General features: G+C 39.1%; 1 protein-coding gene across 5 annotated transcripts in view; it reads left to right on the top strand.

Annotated features, from left to right (window-relative positions):
* LOC131344108 (intermembrane lipid transfer protein VPS13B-like) overlaps nt 1-18,975 on the top strand; it is a 91,237-nt gene that overhangs the window by 1,438 nt on the left and 70,824 nt on the right. For 2 of the 5 annotated variants that reach the window (XM_058376089.1, XM_058376091.1), the window contains exons 2-12: nt 238-310; nt 1,368-1,532; nt 3,944-4,087; nt 7,598-7,700; nt 12,610-12,777; nt 13,280-13,461; nt 13,663-13,834; nt 14,547-14,806; nt 16,833-16,928; nt 17,174-17,296; nt 17,546-17,683. In XM_058376089.1, coding sequence (XP_058232072.1) covers nt 1,386-1,532; nt 3,944-4,087; nt 7,598-7,700; nt 12,610-12,777; nt 13,280-13,461; nt 13,663-13,834; nt 14,547-14,806; nt 16,833-16,928; nt 17,174-17,296; nt 17,546-17,683 — 1,533 coding nt within the window. In that variant the 5' untranslated portion in view covers nt 238-310; nt 1,368-1,385. Of the gene's footprint in view, nt 1-237; nt 311-1,367; nt 1,533-3,943; nt 4,088-7,597; nt 7,701-12,609; nt 12,778-13,279; nt 13,462-13,662; nt 13,835-14,543; nt 14,807-16,832; nt 16,929-17,173; nt 17,297-17,545; nt 17,684-18,975 lie in introns of all 5 variants that reach the window. The other 3 variants (XM_058376087.1, XM_058376090.1, XM_058376088.1) reach the window with 2 other exon arrangements.

Here is an 18,975-nt window from a genome sequence, read left to right as displayed (position 1 = left end):
CCAGTGTTATTTGTATAATTGTAATTTAACTTTTAGAGAGGATTTGATACTCTTAGAACTTATAACTCCATTTTCTCATGATGAATTGAATGTCTTGCTGCAGCAGGTTCAAAGTTTGGGATTTATATATAACCTTATAAACTCTGGGTAATATATTTCTAGAACTTTGTCCTGGATTTGGTCTTTGTGATGCTGTGTATTTGGCTATGTTCTGTACTATACTCTCGGTTCTTTCAGGAACAGGTGTATTTATCTGGAGATCATGTGACCTGTGCAGCAGAGCTCATTTAGGTGGTTTTGTAGGAACAGGGTGAGTACAGATTAACAGCTAAAGGCAGTCTGTTACTTTATGCATTTTGTTCATATTGTGGAATAAAGATAAAATAAAGGCTCTTAGACCTGTTAGTGAAAGACCTGTCCATGTATGGATGGCAGCTGGTGCTGTGCTTTAACGTCAGTCTGTGGCAAATTCATTGCCATTACTGTTCTTCAGCTCTAAACTTGAATCTTTAGACTGTTTCAATGATGAGCTAGCAGCAGTTAATTCTAAAGTGTTCTTTGAGTTTACAGAATGAGACATGCCACCTCAGGGTTTGTCTCAGCAGGCTGTACTACAGGGGTGTCCAGTCTTCTCCGCAATGGGCCAGTGTGCATGCAGGTTTTCATTCTAATCACATTCAAGGATCCACACCTCATTCCATCCGATTAATCAACTGATCTTGGCTTTCAATAGACTAGGGTGTGGCTTCTGCTCAGTTGGACTGAAAACCCACACCATCCCTTTGCGGGTAAACTGTACTAGGTACTCTCAGCCACTCTTGTATTTGGCCCATACTTGCTGCCAGTTCCCATAATTGAACATTAGACATTTTAATATTAGTTACACCAACTCAAACAGTCTCTTTTTCAGTAATGCAGTCAGTCAAGGTGAAAATAACGACAGGATGTTAACATAAAACACTGGTGGAGAATTACTAGGTGGATAATATATTTGACTAAAAGTCATTATATTACTGTTAGTCATTACTTTGCATGTTTGACTAATGTAAATTGATTTGACTAAAGTTGTCTTTCCAACAAGACAGATTAAATGGATGCTACTATCATTAAACATTTATGATAACTTGTAATATTACACCTATCGATACTAAAGACAGCTGAGGAAAGCTCCAAAACACATTTTCCTTCTTTAAGTAATATACCTGGTAATAAGCTGATGAGTTGACTATGTTGAGATTCAGTAATCCAGATTAGCTCTGAAATGATGAAGTGGTAGTAAACAGTATGCCATCACATCATTAACAAGAACTAGAGCAAGTTCCTGTATCAGCCAGTACCCACTTTTTCTGTATGATTTTTCTGTGCAGGACTGAGAGACAGTCAGGATGCTGGAGTCATATGTTACTCCACTGTTGATGAGCTATGTGAACCGCTACATTAAGAACCTGAAGCCTTCTGACCTGCAGCTCTCACTCTGGGGGGGTGATGTGGTGCTCAGCAAGTTGGACCTCAAACTGGATGTACTGGAGCAGGTAAGAGAATATACAAATATATAAAACTGCACCCACTGACATCACCAAACACTTGCATTGTTCTTTTGTGATGTGTTCCCAGACTTGTACTACAGCTTTTTTTCTTTCTTCATTCAGACTCCTCTTTAGTAAGTGAAGCACATTGGTTAAAGACTGGCGATTGAATTAGTCATTCTAAAATGTTTTTATTCCAAGTTCTTCCCGTTTAAATTGCTTCCATTTCTCTGTAAAGTGATAGGCAGAATAAGTCTGTAGACTTCTGAATTCATTCTGCTGCTACCATCATACATTTCATCCTCCATAAAGATTAGTGAGCCTGTTCCTGACACAGCTATGCTAGCCCAAGCCCTCACCATGCTTACATGTTTTGGATCATGAGCAGATCCTATTTCTCCACACTTTGGCCTTTCCATCACTTTGCTAGCTGTTAATTTTTGTTCCAGAACTTTTGTGGCTTGTCTCTGTATTTCATTGTGAATTCCAATTCATTGCGTGGTTTGCATCCTTTTAATTCATTGTTCATTGAATGGTGGACTGTCATACTTTCATCCCTCTCTTGTGGGGGTTGTTAGTGCCACTGACTGTTGTTTTTGTGGGTTTTCTTCAAAGCTCTCCCAATAGTTTTGTAACCAACTGCTGTTTTTTTCCTCATGGCTGACCTGTTCGATGTCTGGTCATTAATACAATAGTGGTTTCTTCTTTTTTCAGAACAATCCAGATTGTGTTGGATATGCCCATTAGTTGTGCAGTGATTTACCCTCTTTTTCCAAACTTCAAAATGGCTTGCCTTTCTCCCATATACAGCTCTCTGGTCTTCATGTTTAGTTTGTTCTTTTTAAGGAATACAGTCTTCACAGGCAAAACCCACCAAGTGTAGACTTTTACAACTATATATATATTTATTCAGTAATTCCTAGAGAGAATACCAAGTGCACCAGAAAATGTCAGATCTGTGATGATCATCAGGTACATTTTTCTAATGGAAGAAGAGTAGCTGCCTGACTTATAACAACAGTATACATTTTATTTTATTTTTTTTACAAGAAACATTCAGAAGATATGTAAAAAGTAATTTAGCCTCAAGTATGAATGCTGATGATGAGAGTATAAAATATAATCCCTATCTCTAGGCTGAACTCCCAAACCTCTATCCTTACAAGCACTCTTAAATGTGAAGATGTAGAGTTTGTTTTAACCTGCGGAGATGATTTATCTCAGTTACCATCAAGTACACATTTAAAGTCTCCACCCAGAAACCCAATATGTGCTGGTTGAACAGTAGATCCGTGTGTGACATAAATGTAAGACAGTCTTTATTTGGAGCTAACACTTTCATTTTAGTTACATGCATCCCTATAATAGAGGCAGAAATCAGCACGACATACTTAAATATTAATAGAATGCTCTTATTGGAGATTGGCAGTGCCCCTATTACTTGAAGTAAATTTAAAAAAAAATAAAAAATCAGACCAAAGCAATCCCTCCTTTGGTTTTTCTTGTCTTTATCAGATAGGTGAGTTTCTTCTTTAAGGAAAGTCAGAATGTCATTTCTTTTAATTACATGGCTAATGCTCTTCCCATTCCAAGTTCTGGGGTATGGCCTTTTTCAAGGCAGCATTCAGGATGGTTTCCTTGTCAGTGAAAAAACAGAAACTTACTAGAACACTTGGACACACAGTCCTGACTGACTGTTACAGACAGACCTAGCTATTTCTTTATTATTATTAACTCCATCCATTAGCCTTTACCTCACACAGGGCCATCCACACTAGTGCTAAGATCCATGCCAGCCTTGCTAGCTGGTTGGTTTGCCTAAATTCATTTCTTTAGCTTTCTGCAAACAGAAAGACATAAAGACTGATGTGTCTGACATAATGAGAACTCCACAGAACCGTTTTAAAAGAGGTAGAATATGCAAAATATTCAAAGTTGGAGGAGTTATTTAAATAATGTATCAGGGCTCACATAGGCAACAAGAAACATACATGTTCCAATATTTTTGATCTTATATAAAATCTCATTTGTCCTATCATTGAAGGAGGTTGTTCAGTGACAGTAATTGGCAGCTCCCTTGCACTCATGCATTGGTCAATCCACAAGCCTTATAATGCCTTCTCTTTTTTTTTTAGCTTCAAAATTTTATGATGGACTAATGCACCATAGACACTCCCTCTTGTTGTAGTTATGTGGAGAGGTCCAGGTCTAGTTGAGATTTCATTAGTCCTGTAGGAAATACTATAATTTAAAACAGCACAGATCCAGTGGTTTATCAGACATTTTACTATGCATTTATTAGAACAAACATTCCTTATATCGGTTAGTTTTTTTTGTTTGTTTTTTATTTAAATATGCATGGGGTAAAAGCTTATGGCTTGTTATTTCTTGTCTGTATTTGTGTGCTTGTTGTACAGGAACTGAAGCTTCCCTTCACTTTCCTAAGTGGTCATATCCATGAGTTGCGAATACATGTACCATGGACCAAGCTGAGCTCCGAACCAGTTGTTGTCACAATCAACACCATGGAGTGCATCCTCAAGCTGAAAGATGGTTCTCAGGTGAGTAACCTATCCTAAGACAGACACACATATAAATAAACTAAACTTCATCTGACACATCTCTCTTAAGCCATAGGAAATTCAAAATCAATTAAATAATGCACTCTATTGTTTTGCAAGTGAATCAGTTGTTTGCTAAGACTCAGATGTAAATTACATAAAAATAAATCACGAAGTAAGTTAGTAAACAAAACAAAATCATTTTAAAGCTGTTGTTTTCAATTCTGATACAGATACAGCCTGTGCTAGATTATATACAACATCAGTGTCCATAATGAATTTACTATATTCCTTGTCATTCTAAGTATGTTTGTCTTTTTTGTGGTTGTTGTTCAGTGAGAGACCATGGCTTCCTATTTTGAAGATGTTCATGACGATCTATTCTTGATGAAATAGGAATGATCTTTTTTTAATGCATGCTTTTTATCAAACCAGTGCTAGTTTATTGGCCTTTGTTAGCAACTCTGGCTTAAATGAGGTACCTAGCTATCCAAGTGTGAAAAATATAGCTAGCTATTTTACTGCAGACCTTAAGCCTGAATATAGCTTTAATAGAATAACAGAATGTACAAATTCACTGGAACTCCATTGCAGTACCTAAACAATCTTCGGTATGGCAACAGGACCACTTATGTTCATTAAAGTATAAGATGGCATGGTGTTTGCAAGAAAGGTCCCAATTGCTCAATCAGCAAATGAAAAAGAGATGGATAAATGTGGATTTTACACATTTTTTAACCTTATCTGTAAAACAATAATAGGATAATCATTCATTGGAGCATGACCTCTGCATCACACCTAGGTTTTAAGCACAGAATAATGAAATGCCTTTGTGTGTGGTAGCATTAACTGCCCAAACCATGACAATGCCTCTGTGTATAAACAAAGTTTGGAAAACCTTGGGCAGTGGTAGTTTGAATAGATAAGGCTCTGGGTTGTTAAGGAGCTAAGCTGCCACTGTTGACTTCTTGAGCAAGGCCCTTCAACCTCTCTGCTCCAGGGGCACTGTATCATGTCTGACCCTGTGCTCTGACTCCAACTGCCTAAGCTGGGATATGTGAAGAAAAGAATTTCACTGTGCTGTTATGTATATGTGACCAAAATAAAGGCTTCTTCTTCAACTCTTATTGCTAAGGTTTGTGAGTGGTCCAAGCAAAGACCTCAACCTTACTGAACACCAATGGGATGAATTGGGCTGTTCACTAGGTCTCACTTGATATCAGTGCCTGACCCCACCAATGCTCTTGTGACTGAATGCGCACAAATCCACAATTTTCAAAATCAAGTGCAGTGCCTTTCCTGAAAATTGGAGGATGTTATAAGAGCAAAGGGGGTGGGAGACCATTTTTCTTATTAAGATCTATGGTTTTAGGTGTTCCTAATAGAGTCCTGCAGGAATGAGTCTTAAACCCTGGAAATAAGTTATTGGGTTTTTGGTTCAATGCCTCAGGGAACTAGTTTTTTCAACTAAACATTGAAAGGTGGTGATGTTTTTCTGCAATTTTCTGTAATAATAATTTGCTTTTTGTCAAGGGATACATGGTGATATTAATGGTTGGCCTACAAAAATATGTTTGCTATGAGAGTGAATTTACTGAAGACATTTGGCTTTGAGATGAAAAGGATACATTGAGATTATGTTAAACAACAGAGAGTGTGTTAGACTATAGCACCTTTGGGTGGCAGACCATCCAATTTTTTGGTGATCAGATTTAAAAAACAGATTTTTAAATTGAAGTGAACATGCACTGACCAGTAGCTCACTGACAGCACCAAACTCTTTTATTCAGCCTTGTACAGCAGCTTCTTTCAGTTGTTGGTGATTGTTTGGTGATTGACTTGGCCAGTTTAAAACCTTCCTATGTGTGTTGGCATGTGATTTGGGTCATTGTCTTGCTGGATCATGGAGTTCCTTTTCAATTAGATTTGATATATTTCTTTGTACATTGGCAGACAGAATGTTTTTGTAGACTGCTGGATTTACTCGTGGATATCAGCCAGCTAGACTTCTTCCTTGGCTGGTGCAGCCTGTCCACCAAATAGCCGGTGTTGCAGAGCAAACAATCAAAATTCAAGTTGAAACAAAATTTACTTGAAAGAAACTCTTACTTATTTATGTATTTATTTATTTATGTACATATTAAATTTATTTAATTTGTATAGTGCTTTTAACAGTGGATTTCGTCCAAAGCAGCTTTACAGGAATATAAAAATTTAGAATACAAATTATAAAATTTCAACTTTATATTATCCACAATGAGCAAGCCAGAAGCAATGGTGGCAAGGACAAACTCCATTAGATGATTATAAGAAAGAAACCTTGAGATAAACCAGCCTCAAAATGGAACCCATCCTTATCAGGGTGACACACTTACTCATGGATATACTGCCATCCTCTACAACTGCATCTTGCCCCAAGCAGTCAGGTTCCTCAATACCGAGCCAATATCCACGTGAACTCAACTTTGCGCCTGTAATCGTGTTACATTTTTCTTTAGAGCACAGAAAGTGTGGTTAATGTAGATGTAGTGTTAGATCCCAAATGATGATTTACAGTGGCAAGTAAAATCTTCCTGAGAATAACATAAAGAGGTAGCAGACTCCAGGCTGAAACCAGATATTGTGATTGTAAATCATTACTCTTCCACAAATGTATAGATGTTTGGCATTTTAAGTAGTTTCATTGTGATTGTAGTGTAAATGATTCATCTGTTATGTTAACAGTAACTGGCTTTCAGTATACAACGTTTATTATTTGGCAAAAGTTAAATGCCTTGAATTTGCAGTCTCAGATTTATTTTGACTCTCACCTCTGTATCCAAACATGAGTTATTAATGAATCTGGGCAGGGAAGGAGGAATCCCTAAAGCAAATAGTGTGAGGTATAATGCTGAATGTGTAATGTGGCTGACAATTAAAACAATGCATTGTGACTTAATGGCAGAATAAAGGCAGAAGTCTCTATACACCCATGTTTTTTTTTCTGAAATTGCCTTATTTTGGAAATGTTGACCTGTGGATTAAAAAAAGAGCAAAATAGAATCTTTCAATAGAAATCAACCTCTGGGAGTACACTGGCTGGCTATAAAAGAATTACTTACAGCACTTAAATCAAAGCATTATAACAGACAAGAACACTTCTTTTTCTCTACTAACAGATGCTATCTCTGTCATCTCTTCAGTTCTAACACTAATTTACTTTTGTGGTCTTTTGTTTGTTTTTTTTTTTACTATTTATTACTGCTCATGAACTACATTGCCTTTCTTTTCATTCTCCCTAATGTATACTTACATTCCACACACACACACAGCAGCTTTCTGACCCTATTTGTAAAGTTTATTTATACAACCTAGCAGAAGCTATAAACCTAGGAGGGGCAGCTTAACATGCCCATTAGCCCACTCATAGTTCTCACTCTGTCCTCTCACCTGCCGCTCTCTATCTCTTCAACTTTCCTCTTTTTCTCGTATCAAAATTGTAAAGAACAAATACATGTTCTGTGTTTGTAGGATGAGAATGAGAGCAGTACATCCAGTTGGAGTGCCTCTGAGAAGAATGTGCCTAAACCTCGACGAATCCAGCAGACTTCCCCTGACCCTGACTTACCCCCAGGTGAGTGGTATCTTCAGGGCCAGAGTAATGGTTCTTATCAGACGGACCCTTGTTACACAAGCACACAACCCTCTTCTGTTTCTTTTTTCTGGTTAGTGGGATTTGTTTAGTCAGTTGTAGTCAGTATAGCTTGTTCAGTGGAGCAGTTAAGTGAATGAGGTTATTGTGTGTCTAGGGAGGATCTGCTTGCATGGGCCTAAATGAGATAACATCTTACCAGACACCCCTCTCACACATTCCCACTCTGTTTCCCCATTAGCCCATGACCTGCAAGTTTTCACCTCTCATACACAAAAATCTATTGGATAAGTTATGTATATTAAAGATAGGGCCAATATGTAAAGGCAAGATATATTAGGGGTGTAACGGTACATGCATTCGTCCCGAACCGTCACGATACAGGCATCACGGTCCGGTTCGTGTACTCCGATGACGAATACACTCAGTCACAGCTGTGGAAATACGACCAATATGCTAACACATATCAGACGACATTATCCAGATGTGTCAGTCACCGGAGTTAGGCAGAAAAAGACTACAGTAGTGCAACAACTAATCCCTGCAGTTTTTAAGCAGCCTTTAGATGTGAGAGCAGACAGGACCAAAGCTATTACGGAGGCAATTGGCATATACATCATATATATCTGCAATGCTCCCATATTCAGTAGTAGAGGATCCCGGCTTCAATTATTTTCATTAAATGTGCTCGAGCCACTGTCCCATCTCATGCGCACATAAGCCAGTCCGTGGTCCCTTCTCTATACACACGCACGAGAGCAGTGACTGAACTCGAGTTGTCCACTGCACCTGCTGTTACATTAACAACAGATGGATGGACCTCCTGTGCTATCGAAAGCTATCTCACAGTGACCACACACTTCAGCATAATATATATACTTAATATTACAATTAATAATATCATCATATGATGAAATGATAAAAGTTTTTAAAGTTTAATATATAGTCTCCTAATTAAAAAGTTTTATTTTTCATTATTCTATTTATTTTGTATTTTCATATCACAAGAAGCTTTTCAGTTTTGTAGCTGATTGTGACCAAACACTACTGCCTGTTCAAAATAAACAGAAAAAGAAGCAAGCACTGGGGACTTGTTGCTTATTCCTGTTGTACCAAACCTGTATCGATCTGTGACCCCCATACCGAACCGTGACGTCCATGTACACCCCTTTTATATATCTCCAGATTTGAACCCTATTGAAAACCTCTGGAATGTCATCAAGATGACACATGGTCACAAAGATGGATGGTCACAAACCATCAAGCAAAGCTGAGCTGTTTGCTTTTTTGCAAAAAGAGGTATAAAGTTCCCCAACAGCAATGTGGAAAAACTGGTGCAGAGCATGGAGCCAAAACACATGCAAATCGGGGTTATTCCACCAAAGACTGATTTCTTAATGTTATTTAGCCAAAGCATTAACACAGTTTGTTAACAAATTATTTGCGTTTTGTAATAGCTCTGCAAATACTGCATGATCTTGGGTTATTTTGGTGTGTTGTCACTTCCTTTAAATAAACAAGACTGTTCGTCTCACCAGTACATGCACCTATAAGAAAAAAAACATAAGAAACTGATTATTTTGCAGTGGTCTCTTATTTTTTTTCCCCCAGAGATACAAATAAATATAATATATATATATTTATTTATGTGTGTGTGTGTATAATACATACACACACACACACACACTCTGCCACTTAAAAGTTTGGGATCAATTGCATATTTCAGCTATGGAGGAAGACTCCATCAGTGAGGGGGATGCTCCAGGAAGCATGGGGTGAAATCTCATCAGATTATCTTGAAAAATTGACCACTAGAATGCCCAGGCTGTAATTGCTGCAAAAGGTGGTTTTTTTGATGAAGGCAAAGTTTGAAGAAAACATTCATCATTTCCATCAAAATCATTATTTCTAACTCTGACATGTCAGCATGTCCTGTTCTTTTGCTATATTTTCTATTCAGACTAATTCCATGTGTGTTTCCTTGGAAAACAATAAAATTTTTGAGTGATCCCAAAATTTTGAGCGGTATACATATACAGTGAGGGAAAGTTTTTTTTTGATCCCCTGCTGATTTTGTACGTTTTCCCACTGACAAAGAAATTATCAGTCTATAATTTTAATGGTAGGTTTATTTTAACAGTGAGAGACAGAATAACAACAAAAAAAAAACATCCAGAAAAATGCATTTCAAAAAAGTTATACATTGATTTGCATTTTAATGAGGGAAATAAGTATTTGATCCCCTATCAATCAGCAAGATTTATGGCTTAGAGGTCTTAAAAAGGAGTGCTCCTAATCTCGGCATGTTACCTGTATAAAAGACACCTGTCCACAGAAGCAATCAATCAGATTCCAAACTCTCCACCATGGCCAAGACCAAAGATCTGTCCAAGGATGTCATGGACATGATTGTAGACCTACACAAGAATGGGCTACAAGACCATCGCCAAGCAGCTTGGTGAGAAGGTGACAACAGTTGGTGTGATTATTTGCAAATGGAAGAAACGCAAAATAACTGTCAATCTTCCTCGGTCTGGGGCTCCATGCATGATCTCACCTTGTGGAGTTTCAGTGATCATGAGAACGGTAAGGAATCAGCCCAGAACTACACATGAGGATCTTGTCAATGATGTCAAGGCAGCTGGGACCATAGTCACCAAGAAAAAAATTTGTAACACACTATGCCGTGAAGGACCGAAATCCTACAGCACCCCCTGCTCAAGAAAGCACATGTACAGGCCCAACTGAAGTTTGCCAATGAATATCTGAATGATTCAGAGGAGAACTGTTGTGGTCAGATCAGACCAAAATCAAGCTCTTTGGCATCAACGCAACTCGCCATGTTTGGAGGAGGAGGAATGCTGCCTATGACCCCAAGAACACCATCCTCACCGTAAAACATGGAGGTGGAAACATTATGCATTGGGGGTGTTTTTCTGCTAAGGGGACAGGACAACTGCACAGCATCAAAAAGGATGATGGACTGGGCCATGTACCATCAAATCTTGGGTGAGAACCTCCTTCCCTCAGACAGGGCATTGAAAATGGGTCTTGGATAGGTATTCCAGCATGAGAATGAGCCAAAACACACGTCCAAGGCAACAAAGGAGTGACTCAGGAACAAGCACATTAAGGTCCTGGAGTGGCCTAGCCAGTCTCCAGACCTTAATCCCATAGCAAATCTGTACAGGGAGCTGAAGGTTGCCAAATGTCAGCCTCGAAACCTTAAGGAGTCGGAGAGGATCTGCAAAGAGGAGTGGGACAAAATCCCCCCTGAGATGTGTGCAAACCTGCTGGCCAACTACAAGAAGCGTCTAACCTCTGTAATTGCCAACAAGGGTGTTGCCACCAAGTACAAAATCATGTTTTGCAAAGGGGTCAAATACTTATTGCACTCATTAAAATGCAAATCAATGTATAACTCTTTTGAAATGCACTTTTCTGGATTTTTTGTTGTTGTTGTTTTTCTGTCTCTCACTGTTCAAATAATCCTACCATTAAAATTATAGACAGATCATTTCCTTGTCAGTGGGCAAACATACCAAGTCAGCAGGGGATCAAATAATATATTATATACACTATATTGCCAAAAGTGTTCGCTCACCCATCCAAATAATCAGAATCAGGTGTTCCAATCACTTCCATGGCCACAGGTGTATAAAATCAAGCACCTAGGCATGCAGACTGTTTTTACAAACATTTGTGAAAGAATGGGTCACTCTCAGGAGCTCAGTGAATTCCAGCGTGGAACTGTGATAGGATGCCACCTGTGCAACAAATCCAGTCGTGAAATTTCCTCGCTCCTAAATATTCCACAGTCAACTGTCAGCTGTATTATAAGAACGTGGAAGTGTTTGGGAACGACAGCAACTCAGCAACTAAGCCATGTAAACTGATGGAGCGGGGTCAGCGGATGCTGAGGTGCATAGTGCGAAGAGGTCGCTAACTTTCTGCAGAGTCAATCGCTACAGACCTCCAAACTTCATGTGGCCTTCAGATTAGCTCAAGAACAGTGCGCAGAGAGCTTCATGGAATGGGTTTCCATGGCCGAGCAGCTGCATCCAAGCCATACATCACCAAGTGCAATGCAAAGCGTCGGATGCAGTGGTGTAAAGCACGCCACCACTGGACTCTAGAGCAGTGGAGACGCGTTCTCTGGAGGGACGAATCGCGCTTCTCCATCTGGCAATCTGATGGACGAGTCTGGGTTTGGCGGATCTCAGGAGCTGGGCTTGGCCCCTTAGTTCCAGTGAAAGGAACTCTGAATGCTTCAGCATACCAAGACATTTTGGACAATTCCATGCTCCCAACTTTGTGGGAACAGTTTGGAGCTGGCCCCTTCCTCTTCCAACATGACTGTGCACCAGTGCACAAAGCAAGGTCCATAAAGACATGGATGACAGAGTCTGGTGTGGATGAACTTGACTGGCCTGCAGAGAGTCCTGACCTCAACCCGATAGAACACCTTTGGGATGAATTAGAGCGGAGACTGAGAGCCAGGCCTTCTCGTCCAACATCAGTGTGTGACCTCACAAATGCGCTTCTGGAAGAATGGTCAAAAATTCCCATAAACACACTCCTAAACCTTGTGGACAGCCTTCCCAGAAGAGTTGAAGCTGTTATAGCTGCAAAGGGTGGACCGACGTCATATTGAACCCTATGGATTAGGAATGGGATGTCACTTAAGTTCATATGCGAGTCAAGGCAGGTGAGCGAATACTTTTGGCAATATAGTGTGTAATGTGCAGTCTATGGAAGAAAAGGCTTTCTTATATAACGATTTGGATTGTGAAAAAGACTGAGCAGAAATATAGAAGCCATCCTCTAAGAATCAGAAAGTCTAATATGAATTTTTTCACTGTCTCCCTTCTGTCTCATTCTCTCTCTGCAGGCTATGTACAGAGTCTAATCCGCCGTGTAGTAAATAACTTGAACGTCGTGATCAATAACCTGATTCTGAAGTACGTGGAGGATGACATTGTGCTGTCCGTCAACATCACTTCAGCTGAGTGCTGCACAGTGGATGAGCAGTGGGAAAGAGCCTTCATGGACATCACATGTGAGTTTTCATATACTGCTTGGTTGTGTCCATTTCCATAAAAGGGAAATTAGTTTTTTGATGATTGTTACACCTCTTCCATGCATGCTGTGAGTGAGTGAAGTGGTTCTATCATCAAGCTATCACAAACCAGTTCCATTTTAAATTTTTAACATCAGTGCAGTGGGCCGTGTCAAATTTCTTACACATTTATTCTTGCTTCTGAATGAAAAGTAGTGTTCAACCACATTTTTGTAACAGATTTGTAAAAAATACTGATTTCATAGTTCTGGTCACTAGTATTCCCTTACAACTAATGTTAAACATAATCAGAGAGAATGGTTCAGTAAGTGGACTTTTTGAGCTTTTGAGTCATCGTTACATTGTGGATTGACCCATTTCATCTCTAAAGCAGTAGAACACTTTTACTACCTCTCTAAACATGATCACACACACACACACACACACACACGCTTTTTGTAGTGCACTTCCTTTTAACTTTTTGATCCTCTTCTTTCTGCAGCTCCTAAGCTTGTTTTGAGGAAGGTGATAAATTTTGCAGACTGCACAGTGTGTTTGGATAAGCGGAATGCCAGTGGGAAAATTGAGTTTTATCAGGACCCATTGCTCTACAAGTGCTCCTTCAGAACCCGGCTTCACTTCACCTACCACAACATCAATTACAAAATCCCAGCCATCATCAAAGTAAGATGCATCTCTCTTTTATTTCCCTTTCTATTGGAATAAGACTTTGATTTAATTCTTGGTTCCTTGTTTACTTGTCTCTCCCTATTAGGAAAAGCGAGCTACTTTTGATTGTTGTAGTGTTTTGTCTGTGTGTGTGTATTGTAAACATTGTAGTTTTGTGAAAATGTTTACAATTTTCTTTGTGTGTGTGTGTTTTAGATCCACACAATGGTTGACAGCCTTAAGTTGTCTCTGACAGACCAACAGCTTCCCATGTTTGTGCGGCTGCTGGAGCTCGCAGTGGCTCTATATTATGGGGAGATCAGAGCTCAGAGAGATGGAGAGAGAGAGGAGAGTTCTTCTACTAATGAAGTTGTGGTTAACATTCCAGGTTAGCGGATATAACAAGGCTACCTTCAGACCACTTTTTCCATACACTGTACTTAGGAAGATAAGTCTACTTTAAACATGCACACAGCTTTATTTTGTACACATTTGTGTTTGATGCTTCAGAAGTAATGCATACATCACATCCTGTGTATGATATTTATCCAATGTGGTAGCTTAGTGGTTGGACTACTGATCAGAAGGTTGTGAGTTCCCAGGCTGACAAAACTGCCACTGCTAGGCCACTGTTCAAGCCCCTTAACCCTCAGTTGCTCAGCTGTGTAAAATGTAAATCGCTCTGGAAAAGGGCGTCTGCCAAATGCTTTCCACACTTAGTTTGAACTTAGAAGCATAAATATTGTTACAGACTGTTGTTGATCTTTCGGCTGCTCCCTGTGTGTGAGGGGTCGTCACAGCGGACCAACTGGTCTGCACAACAACTTGGCACAGCTTTTACGCCAGATACCCTTCCTGAAAATGTCCTAAACTGCCTGCTCGATTAGTAGAATGAGAAGTTTTAATTGAAATATCATAATTTTCCTTTGCAGAGCCACTGAGTTTCCTTAATCCTAAACCAGTAGTGTTTTTTAAAAAGACATCTTCAGTGTGATTAAACATTCCAGTATGATGTTATTATCTCTCTTCTTTTCTCTGTCCACCTCACCATTCATCTGAGAGTATAGTTTTAGACCTGTTTTGTCTCTCTCCTTCAGCAGGGGTGGTGAATGAGGGCATGGATCCAAATGCACCAGGTCAATATTCAACACCAGATCAGTACATGCAAAATGACAATGAAGATCAGGGCTGGGTGTCATGGGCCTGGTCGTTTGTCCCAGCCATCATCAACACTAACGAGGAGGAGGAGTATTATGCTGAGATGGAGAGCACCGGGAATCCTAGCCCACTACAGTCCTCTCTCAGGGAACCCATAGTCTCTGTAGGGTTCTACTGCACCAAAGCCTCAGTTACATTCAAGGTGAGAGACAAGCAGGCATTTTGCTTTATGTTGGTGGGCTAACTTGTGAGTTTAGGGGGCTCATCATTCAAAATGTCACAAAAAATGTGCTACACTACCCATTAATGATATGTGCCTTATACATTTCAAATTCTATTGGTCTTTTGATAATATTATTAGTAACAAGCATATTCATATAGCTTTAGACACACTTGTTTGGGTTTTTTCATATTTTGTCCTTACCTTGTTCTGAACATACAGTCAAGCCCGAAATTATTCATACCCCTGGCAAATTCTGACTTAAAGTTACTTTTATTCAACCAGCAAGTTTTTTCTTGATTAGAAATGACACAGGCGTCTCGCAGAAGATAATAAAACGATGTACAAGAGGCATCATTGTGGAAAAACTTATTACTCATCTTTTATTTACATTTGAACAAAAAAGTGGCATGTCCAAAATTATTCATACCCTTCTCAATAATCAATAGAAAAGCCTTTATTGGCTATTACAGCAATCAAACGCTTCCTATAATTGCTGACTAGCTTTTTGCATGTCTCCACTGGTATTTTTGCCCATTCATCTTTAGCGATGAGCTCCAACTCTTTCAGGTTGGAGGGTCTCCTTGCCATCACCCTGATCTTTAGCTCCCTCCACAGATTCTCAGTTGGATTTAAGTCAGGACTCTGGCTGGGCCACTGCAAAACGTTTTTGTCTGCTAACCATTTCTTCACCACTTTTGCTGTGTGTTTTGGGTCGTTGTCGTGCTGAAATGTCCACTGGTGCCCAAGGCCAAGTTTCTCTGCAGACTGCCTGATGTTGTTGTTGTTGTTGTTGAGAATTTTGATGTATTGCTCCTTTTTCATGGTGCCATTTACTGTGATTAGGTTCCCTGGTCCACTGGCTGAAAAACACCCCCAAAACATTAGGTTCCCACCACCATGTTTGACAGTGGGGATGGTGTTCTTAGGGTTGAAGGCTTCTCCTTTTTTATGCCAAATGAAGGCTACATCATTGTGGCCAAACAATTCAATTTTTGTTTCATCTGACCATAAAACAGAAGACCAGAAGTCTTTTTCTTTGTCCAGATGAGCATTTGCAAAGGCCAAGCGGGCTTTTGTGTGCATTATCTGGAGAAGTGGTGTCCTCCTTGGTCTGCGTCCGTGGAACCCAACGGTGTGCAGTGTCCGTTGGACTGTCTGCCTTGAGATGTTGCCACCAGCAGAGCCCAGATTCATCAGGATGGCCTTGGTGGTGATCCTTGGATTCTTTTTTACCTCTCTCACTATCCTCCTGGCCAGCACAGGTGTCACTTTTGGCTTCCGACCACATCCTCTGAGATTTTTCACAGTGCGGAACATCTTGTATTTTTTAATAATACTTTGCACTGTAGCCACTGGAACTTCAAAACATTTAGATATGGTCTTATAGCCCTTTCCTTGTGAGCAGCCACAATGCGGAGCCGCAGGTCCTCAGTGAGCTCCTTTGTCTTAGCCATGACTGTCCACAAACCAACAGCAGAGAGCTTCTGTTTTTCACCTGTTGAGTTGATTAAAACAGCTGTTCCCAATGAATCAGGGTAATTAGGATGCTTTAGAACAGCTTGGACTATTTGGAATGGTATAGAACTTTCGATTTTCCCATAGACTGTGACAATTTGCAAAGGGTATGAATAATTTTGGACATGCCACTTTTTGCTCAAATGTAAATAAAAGCTGAGAAATATTTTTTTCCAACATGATGCCTCTTGTACATCGTCTTATTATCTTTTGGGAGAAGCCTGTGTCATTTCCGGTCAAAAAAAAACTTGCTGGTTAAATAAAAGTAACTTTAAGTCAGAATTTGCCAGGGGTATGAATAATTTCAGGCTTGACTGTATGTAATTATATCATAATAATTTCTGTCCTGTTTGGCTAGCTCAGCAGTATTTCATGTCTCCTTGTTTGCATCATGGTGATGATTTTAATCCCAAGGTTTGTTAGATGATTTTTTGTTTATCAGTTCTTTTTGTGTGTTACTGACAGCTCCTTTGTTTCTTTGTTTCTTTAGCTAACAGAGAGCAGTTCTGAGAGCAGTTACTATAGCCCTCAGAAAGTGAAGTCACAGGAGATACTCTGTGTGGAGCAGGAAGGTATCACTGTGGAGGTAAAGACAGATCCATGGTCATAAATGATTTATTTTGAACTGCTTAGATAGTGGGAGAAACTGGAGTGTAAAATTGGGGAGAAAATGGGGTTAAAAAAAGAAGCACATTAAGGGTGGGACCAGAGATAGGGCCAATAAGTAAAGGCAAGATTATTCAGCTAGAGAAGTAGTTGTATGTTTTGGCATCATCTAGGTCTCATCAGACTTACAAATATGTGCATTTTTTCCCTCTTACATTCTTTTAGGCATTGATGATGGGAGAGCTATTTTTTGACTGTCAGATTGGGGTGGTGGGCTGTAGAGCTCTGTGTCTGAAAGGTTTCATGGGAGTGTGGGACTTTGAGAAGAAGACAGACAGAAAAGAAGAGGTAATGTGTGCACGTGTATGTGTAATACACTGCTTATTTAATTTATTCATTTTTATTTACAGACTCCTAACTTTTCATGTGCACACTTTTTGCTCATGTACACACACAACCATATCCCATATGTATTTTGAATAATACAGATAGAATGGGAAATTACGTAGAATACACAATTTGTTATTCTTGACAGTTGTATTTATTATGTATGTATTTGCATGTCAATATTCATCTTGTGGATGTGCGTTAATGCAGGATGCTGTGTTCTTCTACTGTGGAGAGAATCTAAACACTAAAGGAGTTACCTACTTGACCAATTCATTATTTGACAGCCGCAGCCCAGAAAACAATGGGGTTCGTGCAGAATTCATACTCGATGCCAACCTCCACAAGGTATCAGTACATTTTCATTTCTCATTTAAAAAAAAAAATTGAATCTGGTTAACATTTCTAGAAGTATATTGCAGGCAATGGCAGAATAATTCTTGGAAAGAGTGGTCTATGTGGGTGAGATTACTTTTACAAAAAAAGTTTGCTCATTTTGAGCAAATTGAAGAGCTTTGTATGAAAAAAAAACATATTGCCATTCATGCTTTCTTTATACACACAATTCTGATATGACTTTCTGACTTGCACCACAGTTAAAGGAAATAATGCACTTGTTTTATTATTGCTGTTTTGTGCCATCTCTCTGTGTAACAATGTGTGAATGTTCCTCCAATCAGATACTGAGGTGGATGGCTAAACATGAGGTGGATGGCTAGACTTTATTTTCAGTATTAAGTGCTGATTAATTACAGTTGAGCCCAAAAGTTTACATGTACCTAGGCTAAAGGTAATTATGGTATACTTATAATGTCACGTTGGGATTCTACTCTATGTACATGTAAAAATAATAGGTGATGCACACATACACACACATATATACATACACACACACACACAGACACACATACATACATTATATATATGGGTTTTCAGAGGCTCAGAAGTTTTCGTACACTTTGTAAGTGTTACTTTGGTAATGACCTTGACCAGTTGTTCACTCAGAAGCTTCAGCAAGCTTCTCATGATACTTTTCTGGAATATTTGTCCATTTTTCTAGATAAAACTAGGTAAGAAGTCAGGTTTAAGGGCGTGTGCTGGTAATCACCTGAAAACATCAGGTTTAGAGTACAGGCTTTTTCCTTGTGAGACAGTATTTCTCACCATAGCAGTTTAGGACTCTCTTAATGGTGGATGTACATACTTGATGCTTTCAACTCCTTCACTAGTTCATTTGTAGTTGTTTTGGGGTTCAGTTAAAACTTTTGGACCAATATTTATGCATCCTTGTGAATTAATTTATACTTCCTTCCTGAATTGTGTGTAGATTGTTTGTATGATCCAAGGACTTTTTATATTTTCATACAGTTTTTTTTTTTTTATACAAATGCCCCAGACTTTTCTTTTAATAATATATATTTTCTTATCTCTGGTCTTGGTTTGGATTTTCCACTGGTATTAAACACAAAAAGACTAAGGCCTTTAAAGGTAACCTTCAAATACAATTGCAGGTTTTATGTCATTAAAGCAATTTGTGAAATTGTAAACATTTTACTCACTGGAATTCTGATTTATAGCTGAAATAATTATAATAAATAATTATAAAGTATAGCTGAAATAAATATTTTTCTAATCAGCTG

The sequence above is a fragment of the Hemibagrus wyckioides genome, linkage group LG23, assembly GCF_019097595.1.
Source record: "Hemibagrus wyckioides isolate EC202008001 linkage group LG23, SWU_Hwy_1.0, whole genome shotgun sequence".
NCBI classification, from domain to species: Eukaryota; Metazoa; Chordata; class Actinopteri; order Siluriformes; family Bagridae; genus Hemibagrus; species Hemibagrus wyckioides.
The sequence above is the reverse complement of the archived record's forward strand: the minus strand, read 5'-3'. Positions and strand labels throughout refer to the sequence as shown.